General features: G+C 40.9%; 4 protein-coding genes across 4 annotated transcripts; 2 read left to right on the top strand and 2 right to left on the bottom strand.

The window, feature by feature from the left end:
* Positions 1-58: 58 nt before the first annotated feature.
* On the top strand, positions 59-1,426 carry RO3G_13891 (serine/threonine-protein phosphatase PP-Z1; the record flags this gene model as incomplete). Its single annotated transcript, XM_067668475.1, has 3 exons — positions 59-424; positions 602-1,323; positions 1,369-1,426. 3 exons carry the CDS (start codon positions 59-61, stop codon positions 1,424-1,426), a joined length of 1,146 nt encoding a protein of 381 aa, XP_067524576.1.
* A 1,329-nt stretch (positions 1,427-2,755) lies between these two features.
* Positions 2,756-7,382, top strand: RO3G_13890 (uncharacterized protein; the record flags this gene model as incomplete). Its single annotated transcript, XM_067668474.1, has 6 exons — positions 2,756-2,810; positions 2,858-3,046; positions 3,154-3,188; positions 3,235-3,641; positions 3,715-3,913; positions 3,960-7,382. The coding sequence occupies 6 exons, from the start codon at positions 2,756-2,758 to the stop codon at positions 7,380-7,382; spliced, it is 4,308 nt and encodes a 1,435-aa protein (XP_067524575.1).
* Positions 7,383-9,090: 1,708 nt separating this feature from the next.
* RO3G_13889 (uncharacterized protein) lies at positions 9,091-9,509 on the bottom strand (the record flags this gene model as incomplete). The annotated part of the gene is made up of 2 exons (XM_067668473.1): positions 9,091-9,299; positions 9,356-9,509. 2 exons carry the CDS (start codon positions 9,507-9,509, stop codon positions 9,091-9,093), a joined length of 363 nt encoding a protein of 120 aa, XP_067524574.1.
* A 1,170-nt stretch (positions 9,510-10,679) lies between these two features.
* Positions 10,680-12,576, bottom strand: RO3G_13888 (elongator complex protein 3; the record flags this gene model as incomplete). The annotated part of the gene is made up of 5 exons (XM_067668472.1): positions 10,680-10,708; positions 10,765-12,124; positions 12,189-12,413; positions 12,475-12,485; positions 12,555-12,576. The coding sequence occupies 5 exons, from the start codon at positions 12,574-12,576 to the stop codon at positions 10,680-10,682; spliced, it is 1,647 nt and encodes a 548-aa protein (XP_067524573.1).
* Between the last annotated feature and the right edge of the window lie 4,023 nt (positions 12,577-16,599).

Raw genomic sequence — 16,599 nt, 5'->3', positions numbered from 1 at the left:
TTTTTTTTTCTCGCTCTTCTTTTTTTTTTTTTTCTTTTCATTTTCCAATAAAAATAATATGGGAAATGTTAATTCTAAAAGAAGGAAGAGTGCTAGACCTAGTGTTGTAAGAACAGAGATACCAGACAATGAACTGTCCACAGCCACAGCCACCTCAGTCAATTCGATTCTGATTAATTCCAAACTCAACAGTGAACCAGCCGAACCCGTCGTACACAGTCCAACGAACAACACGGTCAATTCCCAAAACCAGTTGACAGCGACCTCACTCAGATCGATCGGTTGGAACCTGGACATTGACGAATGCATCCATCGACTGTTGGATATCGGCCTAAAAACCAAAGTGCCCAAATCGATTTGTTTTAGAAACTCAGAAATTGTAGCGATTTGTAGAGCAGCACAGCAAGTCTTTCTGAGTCAGCCTGTAAGAGAATCCCTATCGTCTTCGTACCTAACGATCTTTAGAGTTTAATAGAACTCAATGCGCCTGTGAAGATATTGGGTGATATTCATGGTCAATTTCATGATTTGGTTCGATTGTTTGAAATGGTATTTTTTTTTTTTTTTTTTTTGGGCTTATTCTCACTCATTTCTTTTCTAGGGTGGATATCCACCGGATTCAAATTATTTATTCTTGGGTGATTATGTCGATCGAGGAAAACAAAGTCTGGAGACCATCTTGCTCCTCTTTTGTTACAAGATCAAATATCCAGAGAATTTCTTCTTGCTCCGTGGTAATCATGAGTGTGCCAATGTGACGCGTGTCTATGGATTTTATGATGAATGTAAACGGAGGACGAACACGAAGGTATGGAAGACCTTTATCGATGCCTTCAACACCCTTCCGATTGCTGCCCTCGTTGCCAGCAAGATCTTCTGTGTTCACGGTGGGCTCAGTCCTTCACTTCATTCGATGGATGACGTGAGAAACATCATGCGACCGACGGATGTGCCTGAATACGGTCTGCTAAATGATCTCGTCTGGTCTGATCCATCCGATACGGCAGTCGAGTGGGAAGACAATGAGCGTGGGGTGTCGTATTGTTTTGGAAAGAAAATCGTGAATGAATTCTTGGCAAAACACGACTTGGATTTGGTCTGTAGAGCACACATGGTCGTAGAGGATGGCTATCAGTTCTTTAACGAACGGACCCTGGTCACTGTGTTCAGTGCCCCCAATTATTGTGGTGAATTTGATAATTTTGGTGCCATCATGAGTATCAATGAGGAACTTTTATGTAGTTTTGAATTGCTCACCCCACTCGAACATCCATCGACTGCGAAATTACAAGAAGCGCAAAGGAACAGAGGAAGAAGACCAAGGTAAGGCAAATGATATCCTTGACACATTGACTAATACATTCATAGTCCACCTATGATCATCACATCACCCGAAGAAGAAGAAGAAGAAGGCACACCAGTGTAAATGATTGTCCTTATTTTCTCTCTCCTTTTTTTTTTTTTTTTCTATTAAGTAATACAGAGTACATATTAAATCTATCTTTATTCTCTCTTGTAAGCCAAATGATCTCTTAGGAGAGAGAAAGAGAGAGAGAGAGAGAGAGAGAGAGAGAAAGAGATTAAAATATGATCAAGAAGAATGGGAGTCTCACATCATCTATTCATCAGATAACGTTCATCATCTCTCTCTCTCTCTCTCTCTCTCTCTCTCCTCTTTTCCTTATCCAATCACAACCTATCCTTTTCCTATAATCACCAAAGAGTTCAAGGAGGATTCTTCTTTTCTTAATATGATTTCTTACTGCAAATAATGCAGGGAAAAAAAAAAAGAAAAAAAAAAAAAAGAGAGGGGAAAAAGATGGATGGGATCCCAAGAGATTTCTGTCAATTTATCGTCTCAAAAGGAGAAGGGGGGGAATTTTTTTGATCGATAGTCTTGCAAGAAATAAGTGATTGTATGCCCCTTTAGCCTATGATTTCTTTCTTCTGGTCTGATCACTTGACTGAATCCTATATAAAATTCATCCTTTTCTGTTCATCCTCTTTGTTATCAAAAGTGGGCTTTATGCTTTTGCAGTTTATTTACAACAGGTCCCGCAGCCGTATTTTTTTTTTTTTTTTTTTTTTTTTTCCTTATTCACTTGGTTATATCCGGTTTTAACCATTTTTGAATTCTCGTCCTGCCTATTTTTATTTGTTCAAGCACACTTTTTTTTTCTATTCTTTTGAATTAGAGTAAGCCATTAAAAAAAAAAGGGAGAGATTGTAAAATCCTTTTTTTGATGAATGTTTAATCTTTCTCCCCCTCCCCCCTGCAGCATCCTTTTGGTAAATTCATCTGATTGTCAACATGTTGTTGTTCCCCCGATTGTCTGAAAACATTTACACAATCACTTTGAAATCCTAATAAAACTAATATTTTGACAACTTTCTAAAAAAGAATAAAATAAATGAATAAAATAAAAAAATGAAATCAACAAATGGAGTTCAAAATAATCACTTGTAAATTTAGTGTTACTTTATTATTTAATTCACTTTCAATCCTCTTTTTTCCCTTTTCTTCTTCTTCTTTACACTTTCTTTTTTTTTTTTTTTTCTTTATTTCTTTTTATATCTATTTTATTATTATTATTATTAATTCCCTTCTTTTTTTTATATAATTTTTTTTTAATTTTACGTCTAGAGTCATCCACTCTCTATTTATTGAACGATTGACGATATCAAAAAAAAAAAAAAAAAAACATTTTTTTTCCTTTCATTTTTTAATCAAATATTATTTTAACTCACAATAAGAATGAGTGGAGGTAATATTAAAGTTGTTGTTCGTTGTAGACCTTTAAACTCTCGAGGTAAATAGAATACATAACCTGATGAATACTGACAAGACATACCACAGAAAAGGCTCGAGGAGCTACCAGTCTGATTCGAATGGAAGGCAACAAAACTATCATCACAAAACCAGCAACTCAGGGACCAAAACCGATGCCAGAAGAAGTCAAGGCATTCACATTTGATGAATCGTATTGGTCTGCCGATATAAATGACCCAGATTATGCAGATCAAGAGCGTGTCTATAATGATCTTGGTAAAGAGTTATTGGATCATGCGTTTCAAGGCTATAATTGTTGTATTTTTGCTTGTCAGTGAATGAATAGAAAATCTTTTATGTCTTATTAACTCTCTTTCTTCTAGACGGTCAAACCGGTTCAGGAAAATCATATTCGATGGTAACCAGAACATGAATTGTATTTATTTGCTAATAAAATAAATTAGGTAGGTTACGGTGAAGATAAAGGCATCATACCAAGAACATGCTCAGAACTCTTCGATCGCGTAGTCCAAAACAAGACAGACACCACCGATTTTCGAGTCGAAGTGTCTTATATAGAAATTTACAATGAAAAAGTCAAGGATTTGCTGAATCCAAGCAATAAATCCAATTTAAAAGTAAGAGAACATCCCGTCTTGGGTCCCTATGTCCAAGATCTTTCTCGTCTCGCCGTGTCTTCCTTTGAAGACATTGATCAATTAATGGACGAAGGCAACAAAGCCAGAACCGTCGCCGCCACTCAGATGAACGCCACCTCTTCTCGTTCTCATGCTGTCTTTACCATCTTTGTCACCCAACGGACCCAAGACCCAACCACAAAACAAACGGCTGAAAAAGTCGCTCGTATCAGGTAAATGGTCCCACTTGATTCACACACTCAAAAAAAAAAAAAAAAACTAAGCCCAAAAAAAAAAAATACATAGTCTGGTTGATTTAGCTGGTAGTGAAAGAGCCAATAGTACAGGAGCCACCGGGGTTCGATTGAAAGAAGGTGCGAATATCAATAAATCCCTGACGACGTTGGGTAAAGTCATTGCTGGACTTGCTGAACAAGCCTCGGCTGAACCCAAAAAGGGATCCAAGAAAGCCAAAGATGCTTCCCACATCCCCTTTCGTGACTCTGTAGGTATTCTGTTTGGAATCCATCCAGCCACTCATTTTTCAATAGGTCTTGACTTGGTTACTCAAAGATTCCTTGGGAGGCAATTCCAAGACATGCATGATTGCCGCCATCTCACCCGCCGATTATGACGAAACGCTCAGTACGCTGCGTTATGCCGATCAGGCCAAGAAGATCAAGACCAAGGCCGTGGTGAATGAAGACCCAAGCGCGAGGGCCATGCGTGAGCTGAAGGACGAGGTCGAAGCGCTCCGTCAAGCCCTGATGGTGTACGCACCGGCTGAAGTCGAAAAGATCACAGCCACAGCCAAGGGAAAGAAGACACCAGCCAAATCCGCCTCGACGACCGCCTCGAGCGAAAGCCATGCGAGCCTGAAATCGCCCGTGGTTTTCACCGATGCCTCTGGCAAGACGACGCAGCTGACAAAGGAAGAGATGGTCGAACAGCTCCAGACGACCGAGAAGCTGCTGGGCGAATTGAATCAGACGTGGGAAGAAAAGCTGCAGAAGACGGAAGAGATTCATCAGGTGAGGGAAGATACCCTCAAGAACCTGGGCATCACGGTCGAAAAGAACCAGGTGGGGTTGTATACACCCAAAGAAATACCCTATTTGATCAACCTCAACGAAGATCCCTTGATGTCTGAATGTCTCATGTACAATCTCAAGCCAGGCACGACCTTTGTGGATCGTTTCCATGAGAACCCAGAAGAGAACACGAGCACGCGACCGGATGGTGCTTATGTGATCCGGCTGAGTGGCTCCAATATGGAAGAGGGTCACTGTTACTTTGAGAATACCAATGACTCGGTCACGCTCTATCCTCGCGAGGGCTGTACGACGATGGTCAACGGCCTCCGTGTCTCTGAACCCAAAAAGCTCAAGAGTGGCTACCGTATCATCCTGGGCGACTACCACGTCTTTCGATTCAATAACCCAGGTGAAGCCAAGAAGGAGCGTGAGAGCATGATCCTCACCGAAAGCATCACGCGACCCGAAAGCAGAGGATCGCCTTCGCCTCTGCCTGAAGAAAGACCGATGTCACCCCCCTCGGAAGTCATGGATTGGAATTTTGCACGAAGAGAGGCGATGCTGAACACGTACATCAATGATCCCAAATTCAATCAGTTCACAGACCAAGATCTGGACAAGTTGTTTGATGAAGTGGCCAAGGTGCGCGTGCTGCGCAAACGACAGTCGGCCGGATCGGACTCGCTCTCCCGTCGCACCTCGTCTTCCTCTGTGCGTCGCAGTGTGTATTCAGCCACGGCCTCGTCTGTCTTTATGGACGATGACGGATACTATACCACGGACACGAGCACCACGATCTCTTCACTGACCGAGGACGAGCTGAACCAGATGGACAGCAAGCAGGTGCTCGAATACGAACATCAGCGCCGAAAGTACGAAGCCAAGCTCCGTCGTCTCTCGCGTCGCATCTCCTCCGGTCCGACCCTGTCCCTGTCCCCACGCGAAGTGGCCCTTGGCAAAAAGGCCCTGGCGCACTGGAAACGCCAGAGGAAGGTGGCGATGGCACAAGCGATCCTTCGAAACGACGTCTATGTCCAGCAAGCAAACCAACTCGCCAAGCAATCCCACAAGGACGTCTTTTATCAATTTGCCGTGGTCTATCAGGACGACATCCTCTCGGCCTCGCACTGGGAAGCCGCCAGTTCGCATCATCACCGACACGGGATCGACACGGACCTGCTGAAGGAAAAGAAGCCGTGTGTGGGCATCCAGGTGATTGATTACAAGCATCAATCGACCTACATCTGGTCCATCGACAAGTTCGTCACCCGTCTTCGACACCTTCAGGGCCTCAACTTTGTCACGGACGCCAAGAGGCATCTCAAGGGGGACGATCTCTTTTATAACTCGGACGTGCCTTCCTATGTCTTGGTCGGTCTGGCCAAGATGCCCCTCCAGAACCTGGCGACCCAGGTGCCTGTCGAAAGTCAGATCTCGGTCCACTGCCGCAACTCGGGTCGTCTGATGGGTCAGCTGAAGGTGGCGATCGCGCCCATCGCCCGATCGGTCCGAAACCCAGTGGATGAAGACGACGTGGTGTACGATGAAGAAAACCCGCGGGATTTGCTTCATATCGGACAGCAACTGGTGTTTGAAGTGTCGATGATCGAAATGACCGGGCTGGATTCGGATCTCTTCAGTCGGGTCCATGCTCAATTCCGTCTTTCGAACTTTGGCAACAACCTCGAAGGCATCTTTGCTTCCGACTCGGTCGAGCACAACAAGCAGCGGGCGCCGATCGTGTTTGATTATCATCAGACGCTCTCCATGGCCGTCACGGAGGAGTTGCTGAACGTGATTCATCAAAAGGAAGTGGTCTTTGAAATCTATGGTAAACCCAAACAGGCCTATCTGGATTCACTCTTGATCGTCAAGGAAGTCACCGACCAGCAGCCAGACGCCATCCTTCCTCCCAAGCGATCTCAAGATGTGCTCGCACGTATCCAAGTCTGTGAAATCACACCCGAGGGCGATTATAAGCCGGTGCCTGTCGAATCGGATGAAGGCGTCTTTTCGCTTCAACAAGGTCAGCAGCGACGTATCGTCTTGTCACTGGAACACGCGACCACGCAGCCCGAACTGAATCTGGAGAAGATTGTCGAGGTCAGATTAGGCCAAGTGCGTCTGGTGGATGCCAAGGGCAAGGTGATAGAAGCCCCCCCGTCGGCCCAATCGGACATTCATCTCAAACTCATGGACTCCAAACGCAACTCAAGAGCAAGCCAAACAGACTATCAAACACTCAAAGCGGAATGCTCCTGGGATAGTTCGCTCCATGACACCTTGCTCTTGAATGCCGTCACTCAAAACACACACCAGGTCCTCTTGAACCTCAGCTGGGTGATTCGAAACGCGAGTCAGCGTGAAATCAAGTTTGAAAGAGAGATCGCGGTCCACATCAAGGATCAGACCAAGGCCGCGAGCATCAAGAAGAAGAAGGCGACGGGCAACAAGCGCGCGTCGTCCCTGTTCAACCTGTTCTCGAGCAAAACGGGCCACATCAAGCACCACATTGCGTGCATCTATGTTGTTGAACATCATGCAGAGTTGTTTGGCATCCAAGACATCTATAAACAAGACTTGCCTTCCCGCATCCTCCGTGTCTATGATGAACATCGCGAAAGGATGCTGCATCGAGAACAAGTCGAAAAGATGGCCTACAGGCTGTATCTCGATGAGCAACTGGATCGTCTGTGTGATGAGCCGCCGACCAGGCTCAGCGTGAAACCGAACATGGAACACATTCTCAAGCTTTGGTCCCGTCCGACCCCAAAGGACGTCTTGCCCACGCCGGCCAATCCTACCCTTCGTCGATGGTCCCCGCATGTGCATCAGGTCTTGATCGATGATCATACGATAGCCAAGAAGGGGTATTTACAACGCAAGAATGATGCCGAAGGCAAGGAGTGGGAAAAGTTTTGGTGTGTGCTTGTAGGGTAAAGTACTGGGAAATGAAACGTGAACAGAGACTGACGTTGCTATAGAAATTATATGTTTATGTATGAAGATCAATCAGAAACAAATGAGGTGGATGTGATTCATATCAGAAATGTACATAAGGAAGATGGCACTGCAATGGTAAATGAATACCTTCTTTCTTAACGAGTACTCACTGTAAACGATAGAAGTCAAAAACATTTTTTACAATTGATACCCTCTATACTTCACATAAATTACAAGCACCAGATCATGCTAGTATGTTGAGTTGGGTAGATATGATCGATAAGATATCAAGCTTTTATGGTTAAGATTTTATATATAATTTATTCTAGATATGCATGCCTATGTTTTGTATTTTTAACTCTCCCCCCCCTTTTTTTTTATTGAACACTTTGATTATTATTAAAAAAAAATATAAAAGATGATATGACTATCAAGTGTACTCTTCATTTTTTATTTGATTTCAAACTTTACGTGTTACTTATTCCCCCCTCTCCCCCCCCCTTCTTCTCATTTTCTTTTTATACCAAAAAAATACATAAACATAAAATTTGCGCATTTATTTTGTTTTATTTATTCCATAAATGAGTATTCTTTTCTGATTCGGGAATAGACACAGAGATCGTCTGTGGAATCTATGATTGGCTATCAAGACGCTACATGGCATCGCTCCATTCTTTGATTACCTTTCTCTCGGGTCCTTGTTCGGGTTCGTTCAGCTGAAAAAGAGTCGGTTAGGAAAGCAAACGACGACCGACGCGCTCACCTTTCTACGCTTCTTTTGTAAAGGTGGTTCTTGCAAAGCGAGTTCATCCATCATCTCTCTTGTCACGTTCATCACCGGTGCCTTTGCTCCCCTGGCTCTTCCTCGGCTTGGGTTCGCGTTCCTTTACGACCATCAGCTTTCGTGGAAACAAAAAGTGAATACCTTACCGTCTTTTTGGAGGCGTGGACGTCTTGGCGGAGGGGGTGTCTACGATGGGTGCCATCTGGGTCGAGTGGGTTAACAGGAAACAGAAAGGGAAGAGTAGATTACATTCATGTTTCTTTCATTCATCTGCTTGCGCATCCTGCGTGTGACCGTGGTACGTTTGGGACCCTCGTTTTCTTGCTGAGTCATGGCGGGTTGCTTTGGAATGACCTCATCTAGAGAGAAATAAGTTCCAAGGGCACCGTGCGGTGAGAAAAAAAAAAGTATGTACGGTCGTGTGTTTCAAGCGGTTGGCGAGGATGAGGGTCGTCGTTTTCGAATCTATCGATGGCATTAGCAGACGACCCGCCTCTGACATTCTTTTTTCCTCGTACTTTTGTTTATAGAGTCGATCTTTATAATTCAAAACGCTTATTTGGTTAATAAGACGCTTTTGTTCTCTGATCCATTCTTCTCTTTCGATTTGATAGCTAATGCATCACTTAGTGTTGCGTTCTGAAGCGATCGTCTTACCGGTTTCTCTCCTGCAAGAGGTCTTCACTTGTTTTCTAGTACGAGCAAGTCAGTATCGGATTGAGAACGAGGTTGGGAATCACCTCGTTGTATTCTTGAAGTCTCTTGATAAGCTCCTTGTCGTCTTTTGATATCTCATCGACGGCGACTCATAGACTGTTGATTACTCTTGTTATAAATACAAAAAAAGACTTACCATGATCATTAAAATCACTAGCCATTGTCTCTATATCTCGTATACTATTTTTAGCTTAGTAAAGCAAGCTAAGCTTGGTCTAATTTTTTTAACCTTTCTAGTATGTTTTTCAGAGAGCTCTGTTGTATGTTGACGGCAGACTTGATGTGCTGAACGAGTGTGTTTTTGTTGGATAAAGATGACGTATGTGCTTGTAAAACTTGAGAAACACTGTTGGCATTAGCCGCCATGCTATGGAAAGTAAGTTTTTGATCTTGCAAAGCATCTTTTACGTTCGCTACAAGAAAAAAAAGTAAGTTGATGTGAATAGCAAATCAAAAAAAAGGACATTACTCAACTGTTGACGATGTTCATTCATAAGGTTGTTTAAGCCCGAAACTTGCTGTTGAATAACTAAACGACTTGTTGTCATGTTTTGTAATCCTTGGTTGATCCACAGACTGTTTTTCTCTGCCAGCTGCTGCAGTCTCTGCCTAAGCTCGTTCATCTTTTTCGCTCTCGCCTTGTCTCTCTCGATATTCAAAAGGCAAGCTTCACGAAGTTTCTCGTTACTTGTCTCTTGTATATTCCGAGCTTCTTCAATCTGCTTTAGCAACTCTTCCAAGCTATTAAAGATGCATTTGAATGTATCCATTCGAGCTGTCACTTTTTCTAACCTAAAACACATGGTTTAGAGTGATCCTAACGGAAAGAGTGTATGCTTACTTTGATTGTATTTGATTATATCGAATCAAACTTGCTTGAATCAAGTTTTCTGTTATCTGTCCCTTTCTTTCACAACCCTCCAGCCTGTATTGCTCTTCCTTCAATCGTCTCTTTAATTCATCAACCTCTTCACACACTTTCACATAGGCCTTTTCCTTTTCAGTAGCCTTTCTTCTACATGAATCCGCCAGAAGCTCGATAGTGTTATCAAACTCCAATTTGGGCAACTCTCTTATCTCGAGCGCTTTTTTCTTAAAGAGAGCCTCGCTTAGCTCATGACTGGGTAGCTTTTTTGATTTGACGACAATAGCATGGCTTTCTTGTGAATTTGTCTTGTATGGATTTTTAATTATTTTTTTGAGATTCAATACTTTCTCTATCGCATTTGAATCGTCATCTATTTCCTCTTTCTATACACAAGAAATCAACACTTGTTTTTACAGCAGCAAAAGGCATGTATACTATTTTTTTCATCATGTTGGATGGATCCGTTCGCTTTGATGCCAAATTCACATCTTCGTATAGTACAACAGTTAGTCCTTTTCGCATACATCGTCATCCTTACTTTTTTTCGTCTTATTCAAGGACAAATTTGAAAGGTTGGGTGACAAGAAAGGATGCTGTGGAGGCGTCAGAAGTGTGTCTAGATCGAACCCTTTTCTTTTTCCTGTTGTAGGCTGAAAGATTTTATCTTTCCAAGACGACAACTTTTGTTTTAATTTGTCATCGATCATCGTAGAGGATGGTATTTCTTTGTGAGACATTGGCTTTATTTGACCTGCTATTTTGTTTGGCTTAAAAGTAAAATTTATATTATCTTTATTCTTTTTCTTGACCGTTTCGTTTGACATTGAAAAAAAGAAAAAATATTGATTTCTATTTATTAAGAAAGCGAAAAAAAAGGGAATGATATTTATGTACACATTTAAATATTTCGAATAAAATGACTACATTAGACGAGCATCTTTGACATGTATGGGCCTATCAATATCTATTGTTAGCGAAATCAAATAAATATTCTCTTTTGTTTCACATACCATCCAAATGATAGCCAAGCTTGGCATAGTAGTGTCTTACACCAACACCAGAGATAACACTCAGCTTGACACTTCCATGTTCTTCCCTTGCTATACGTTCTGCTTCCTCCATCAGCAAGGTACCAAAACCTTGGTGTTGGAATTTAGTAGGATCACGGTCATGCATAGGCACAACCGAACCATAGACGTGGAGTTCTCGTACAATCGATGAAGGGCCTGCGGTCAATTCGGGTCTGAATGTTTGTGGTGAACACTTTCTCAAGCGGAGCAAGCCGACCAAGATATCCTGTTCGGGATCTTCATAGGACAAGAAGGTTTCCCAACCACCATTAGCCACATAGTCACGACGAATCAATTCCACTTGATCTGGCTTGATCTTTTGATGAATTTCTGTGATACCGACTTCACGGGTACGTACATCACGACACTCTGTACCTAAATCCTTCATGCGGTTCAAAGCCAGCTCACGCAAATTACCATGTTCGACACCAGAGGTGACAAGGGGCATAGGGATATCACGCTGAACACGATAGACACGAGTCCATGGAGGCACAAGAGCCAAGATACGAGCGACAAGATCGACCAAGGCATTGGGTGTGTAGTTTTGGTATCTCTTGGTTCTCCAAAGTTCATAGAGACCAGTGCCACGAATGACGAGGGTAGGATAAATCTTGAGACCGTCCGATCTGAAGGCTGGGTTTTCAAAGTATTCCTTGAATTGCTCCATGTCTCTTTCCATACCCACGTTGGGTAAATCGGGCATCATGTGTGACACGACCTTGAATCCGGCGTCCTTGGCCATCTGGAAAGATTCCGTAACGGCCTTGACGGTGTGACCCCGATTGGTGTCTCTGGCCACATCCTCATACACACTCTGCACACCCACCTCCAGACGAGTACAGCCATAGCGAAGCATCTGACTCAAGTGAGGCTTCAGACAATAATCAGGTCTTGTCTCGATCGTGATACCGATGCATTTTGTTTGACTCTGCTGTGAATATCGAACGGCCTCATCCAGGTTGTTGCTCGTATGACCCGAGAGTGCATCATGCAGGTTTTGAATAAACCAGTTTCTGTAATCCTCAGAGAGCGACATGAATGTACCACCCATGATGATGTATTCTACTTTATCGACACTGTGTCCCAAGCTACGAAGTTGATCCACACGACCACGGGATTGTTCATAGGGATCATAACGAGCACGGATCGCACGCATCGAGGTGGGTTCATATCCGGTATAGGATTGTGTAGAATATTCAAAATCAGAATCAGGGCCACCAGGGCAGTAGACGCAAATGTTGCCGGTCATGGCAATATGAGGACATCGATGGGGTTTACACATCACAGCTACGACGGCAATCTATATATTTGGCAGTTAATCTCTCCGTTCTTTTTTCTTTCTCCACTCTCAAATTGAACGTTACGCCTGAAGCTGTTCGAATAGGCTTTGCTTTTAATTTAGGTAAAAGAGCTGCCTTGTGTTGTTCAGGAATGGCTGCAATGATTTCTACTAGTTTGGGTTGATTCTGTAACTTGTTTCTTCGAGCGGCTCTGTTTTTGATACCGTTCAAGTTGACGTCTTTTCCTGATTCGACTGCTACAACAAGTTCAGCTACAATCTCGGAACATGTTCGAACTAAAAGCTCTGCCTGTGTATGCGTGAATAGTATAAATAAGTCTATTATCCCAATTCTAAGCAAAACTCTATACCTGAGAAGGGCCTAAAGAATTGTAAAGAGTTGAATACTACTGCAGAGTTATACACACATTAGAGAAAATGCTTAGTGTACCTTTCTTGTTTTTAGTAGACATTTGTCTATTCTTTATTGCAATTGATTGAATCAAGGATTTTTTATAAACGTGACGGCTTTTAAATGGTGAATCTAATCAAATCAAACAGGCTAATAAAATGAAAATTGGTTGTCAAATCTTTCAGAAGCTCGTAAAAATGTTAGTATGCTACAGTTGCCTTTTGCCCATTTATAAGAACTGTTCTCAGGAATAGATGTCGCGCTTACTTGTCGCTTTTTGTATATATGGTGTTATAAAATTTGTAAAAATGCGACTTTACTTTTTGAAAATAGTATTTCTTAAATAATAATAATAAAAAAAAGGGGGCAAAATCTCGAGCTATAATGCTTTGAAATTTGCTACTACAGATAAAAAACTATTTACCATATACAGTATTTTTATCAACTATTGGTAAACCGAGTTGAAATAATTAGAAAAGAGGCAAGCAAAGATTATTGAAGAAATGAAAGAATTCAGAATAAAGATTGACAAGAAAAGAAACCCGGATGGAAAGCAAAGAAAATTCCCAAACAGATATCAAATAAAATAGAAGAAAGTTAGACATGTCTTTGGTTGAATTGTTCAGAGCGCTTACATGAAAATAAGAATCTTTAATACATGTATAGAGTTGAAAATGGTATAAAAAGGAAAAATGAGAAAGAACTGAAAATCTATTATTATGTTTATCACTTACACTTAATACATGTAGACATTGAACAGCAGTAACTGTTCAGGAGAAATTATTGGTTTTTCAGATGGCGGGCTGAACATCGGTCTTGCAATTCGGCAGCATGCTCGCTGGGTGTTCTTAGTCGTTGAAAATCATCACATCTGAACCTTCTAGGAATCTGGCCATTCTCACGAAGGGAAAGAACAATATGCAACATGTTGAGGCAGGCAACAAAGCCACAACTCCAAAGGCAAAACTGTCTCCTATTGCTAGCATCCTCGTTGTTATTAGCCATAGGCAATCGGCAGCTTTGATCTGTACATCTTAATAGGCTGTGTCTAATAACTTGAGGGAGAGTTTGTCTTCTCCAGGGGGGGCGAGGATTTGTGCCATCCAAAGGATCTTCAGGATCAATTCTTCAAAACATGGACAGCATTTACTTGTTCGAAATTCATCAATCAGGAGAATGCGGAAACCATTCTTCTGAAGGGGCCTTCAAAAACACTCACCACGTATGGGCTCATGAAACCTGGAGTTTGAAGGAGACCAGTTGCTTGGCTTCCTGGCCTCCAATGAGGCTCTAAAGGGTCACATCCCAGGCAAACCACTTTTTGGCGATCTCCTCATTACCAAGCTTGAGATGTCCAGTTAAAATGCTTGCCTGCAAGAATATGCTCCTTAGGAGTAGAAGGGCTATTGGGGGCATCGAGTCAGAAACAGAAATTTTTTTTAAAAAAATAGTATACATATTTAACGTTGCATCAACCTCATACCAATACATACCTTGAGTATGTGTTTAAAAAGCAATCATACTTGTATAAGACAGTCGATCTCTAATATTCTTTAAAAAGAGTTTTAGGTTGTTGTTAAAGAGATTGAGATAAAAAGCTAAACAACTAAACGATTGTGCTTTAACTTATCTCAAATAAATAGATATGAGTTTAGGAAAAAATCATATCAATAGATAAATAATCCTAAACATGCTATATAGCTTTTCTTAATAGCTTTACAGAATTTAGCTTAGAATAACATCGATTTACATACTTCAAGCTTGTGAGGAAATTCAAACATGTGCGTTAAGTTTTGTTCATACAATATAGCTACGCTTTTCTAGTTTCTCATTGTAAAGTTTAAACAAATTTCAATTATGGTTTTTCAATACCACTACCAATCTTTTCTCAAGAAATAATTTTAATTTTTTGAGAAATGTATGATTTTTTATTTGTAAAAAAGTTGATCAAAGTTTTCTTCCAAAGTTAAACAACATCCAAAAAACGAAACAGAGTGTCTGATTCACCCTTGATAGTGTTTCAGAGATACCTCTGTACATGATTCCATGATTCTAGGAGTCAAGGTATCTCCATTAACAAAAGACTCCCTCTTTATACCACGTTTTACCTTTGACCAGAACTCCTCAATAGGTTTTAAAACAGGTGAGTATGATGTGAGATATATGCACCTGTGACCTCTATTCTCGATTCATTCTCTGACGGTAGCAGGCTTATGAATAGGAGCTGCCCATGACAACATAATTCCCTTTCAAATTGTTCTTATTAAGACTGCTAATAACGTATTGTAGGTAGCCCAAGAAGTACCACATTCTTGTTCCAGTTCTGGCAGTAGCTGCAACAGCAGTACCACCAGCTTTTCTCTTCTTGCTGCCTACTATAGTAATTGTTTTTTTCAAGGATATGTTGATTCTCCTTGTGCAAATAGCCTCAAAGATTTCAATCAAAGTTCCTCGAGAAGTAGGAAAGATACTTGACAGGCTCACCTTTTTTGGACTAACCTCAAAAACGGTTGACGTGGAGATTAAAACCTGCATCGTCAAGGGAAACACACTTCTTTTCAAAGCACATGTCCTTATCTGACATTCATGCGAGCACTGCTGCTTTTCATCGAAGCTTTGCTTTTAAATTTCTCTTTTCAAGAATTTTTTTCCAGACTCTTGAAACTCAATACATAATGTACAAACATGATCGTAGGGGGCAGTTTTCTTACCTGTGAGCAGGGAATTCAATCAAAAGTCTATGTCTCATTTGGTCTAAAGTCACTGATGCATAACTATCTACAATTGCAACAACAAACTGGGTATGTTGCTGCTTTATGTTGGCCACAATACCTTTACTAAGCCCTCTTTTTTTACTTGGGAGAATTGTGCCCTCTTCTTCCCATAGCTTTATGAGTCGAAATGCTAAACTAAGGCTGATACCAGCGTCAGCGGCAGCAGATCTTACTGGAACTTGCTTAGTAGGTAAAAGCAAGAAGCTGCCGACTTGATTTGCATTGTAACTGCAGTATATGTTCCTTTTCTAAGTCAGTTTTACTGGGGTGAGCAATAGAAAAGACTTTAATCTTGGATTGAATAGGAATGTCACTGTTTTCATGAGGTTGTTCACATTCCCTTCTTCTTCGCTGCTCTCAAAACTTGAAGACTCTTGAAGAAGTACTTCAGAAATTTTCATGGTACCAGGACTAAACTCATAATTTACTCTCATTATTGACATCAAGCCTTTCCTTACTTCTCCAGTTACTTTTTCGAGGGTAATCTTGTTCGCTGAGAGATAGGTATTTAAAATTCATGTTATCAACAATTATATATTAATTGAGAAAACCACTTTTATCAAAATCTGAAGAACATTTTCCAAAATTGTAGTTATTTTTACAAAAATCTGGTATATCATGCAGATTAGAAATAAATGTGATCTTTACAGCAGCTGTATTTTTCAATGGTGAATCAGCCTTTTATAATATTTGAATAAGAATATAGCATGACCGAAGAAAAAATCCAACCAGTAGTAATTGTACTGCAAAGTAATGTCAGATTTACTATCATCTTTGATACTATTTTATCGCACTTTATTACGCATATAAGAACAAGAAAACCTTTAACCTCATTAAAAAAGAAAAATGTATTAGAGCTGCCGAAGGCACTGTAGCTGATCATTAATATCTGTTTTGTCAGGGGTACATTAAACGTTTTAGACAAGCTTAGGTGTATAAGTGGCCTTTATAGTACAATGAATAATGCGTCTGTGCATACATTGCTAATGACCTAGAAAGGAAAACCATTTGATATGAATATCATTCTTTTGCTTCTTTTTTTTTCTTTACTTTCTTTAGCTAAATTCTAGCGAACAAATTTGGTTTATTATTAATAGTAAAATCGAAAAGGAAAAAAGCATCCGATAAAGAAAGCTCTTCAGAACTATCTAATACCCGAATCTCTGCTTTAGTGATAATTTGCAAATACTCAACTTTATGATTAAAATACAAAACCAATTTTGCTCATAAATGCGTAATTTTTTTATATCTTTACTGTACTGCCTTTTTATTGGATAATAAATTTTGCTTGTTGTAACTTGCAACCTTTA

Source organism: Rhizopus delemar, genomic scaffold (assembly GCF_000149305.1).
Source record: "Rhizopus delemar RA 99-880 supercont3.13 genomic scaffold, whole genome shotgun sequence".
Lineage (NCBI taxonomy): Eukaryota > Fungi > Mucoromycota > Mucoromycetes > Mucorales > Rhizopodaceae > Rhizopus > Rhizopus delemar.
This window is presented reverse-complemented; position numbering and strand designations above follow the sequence as displayed.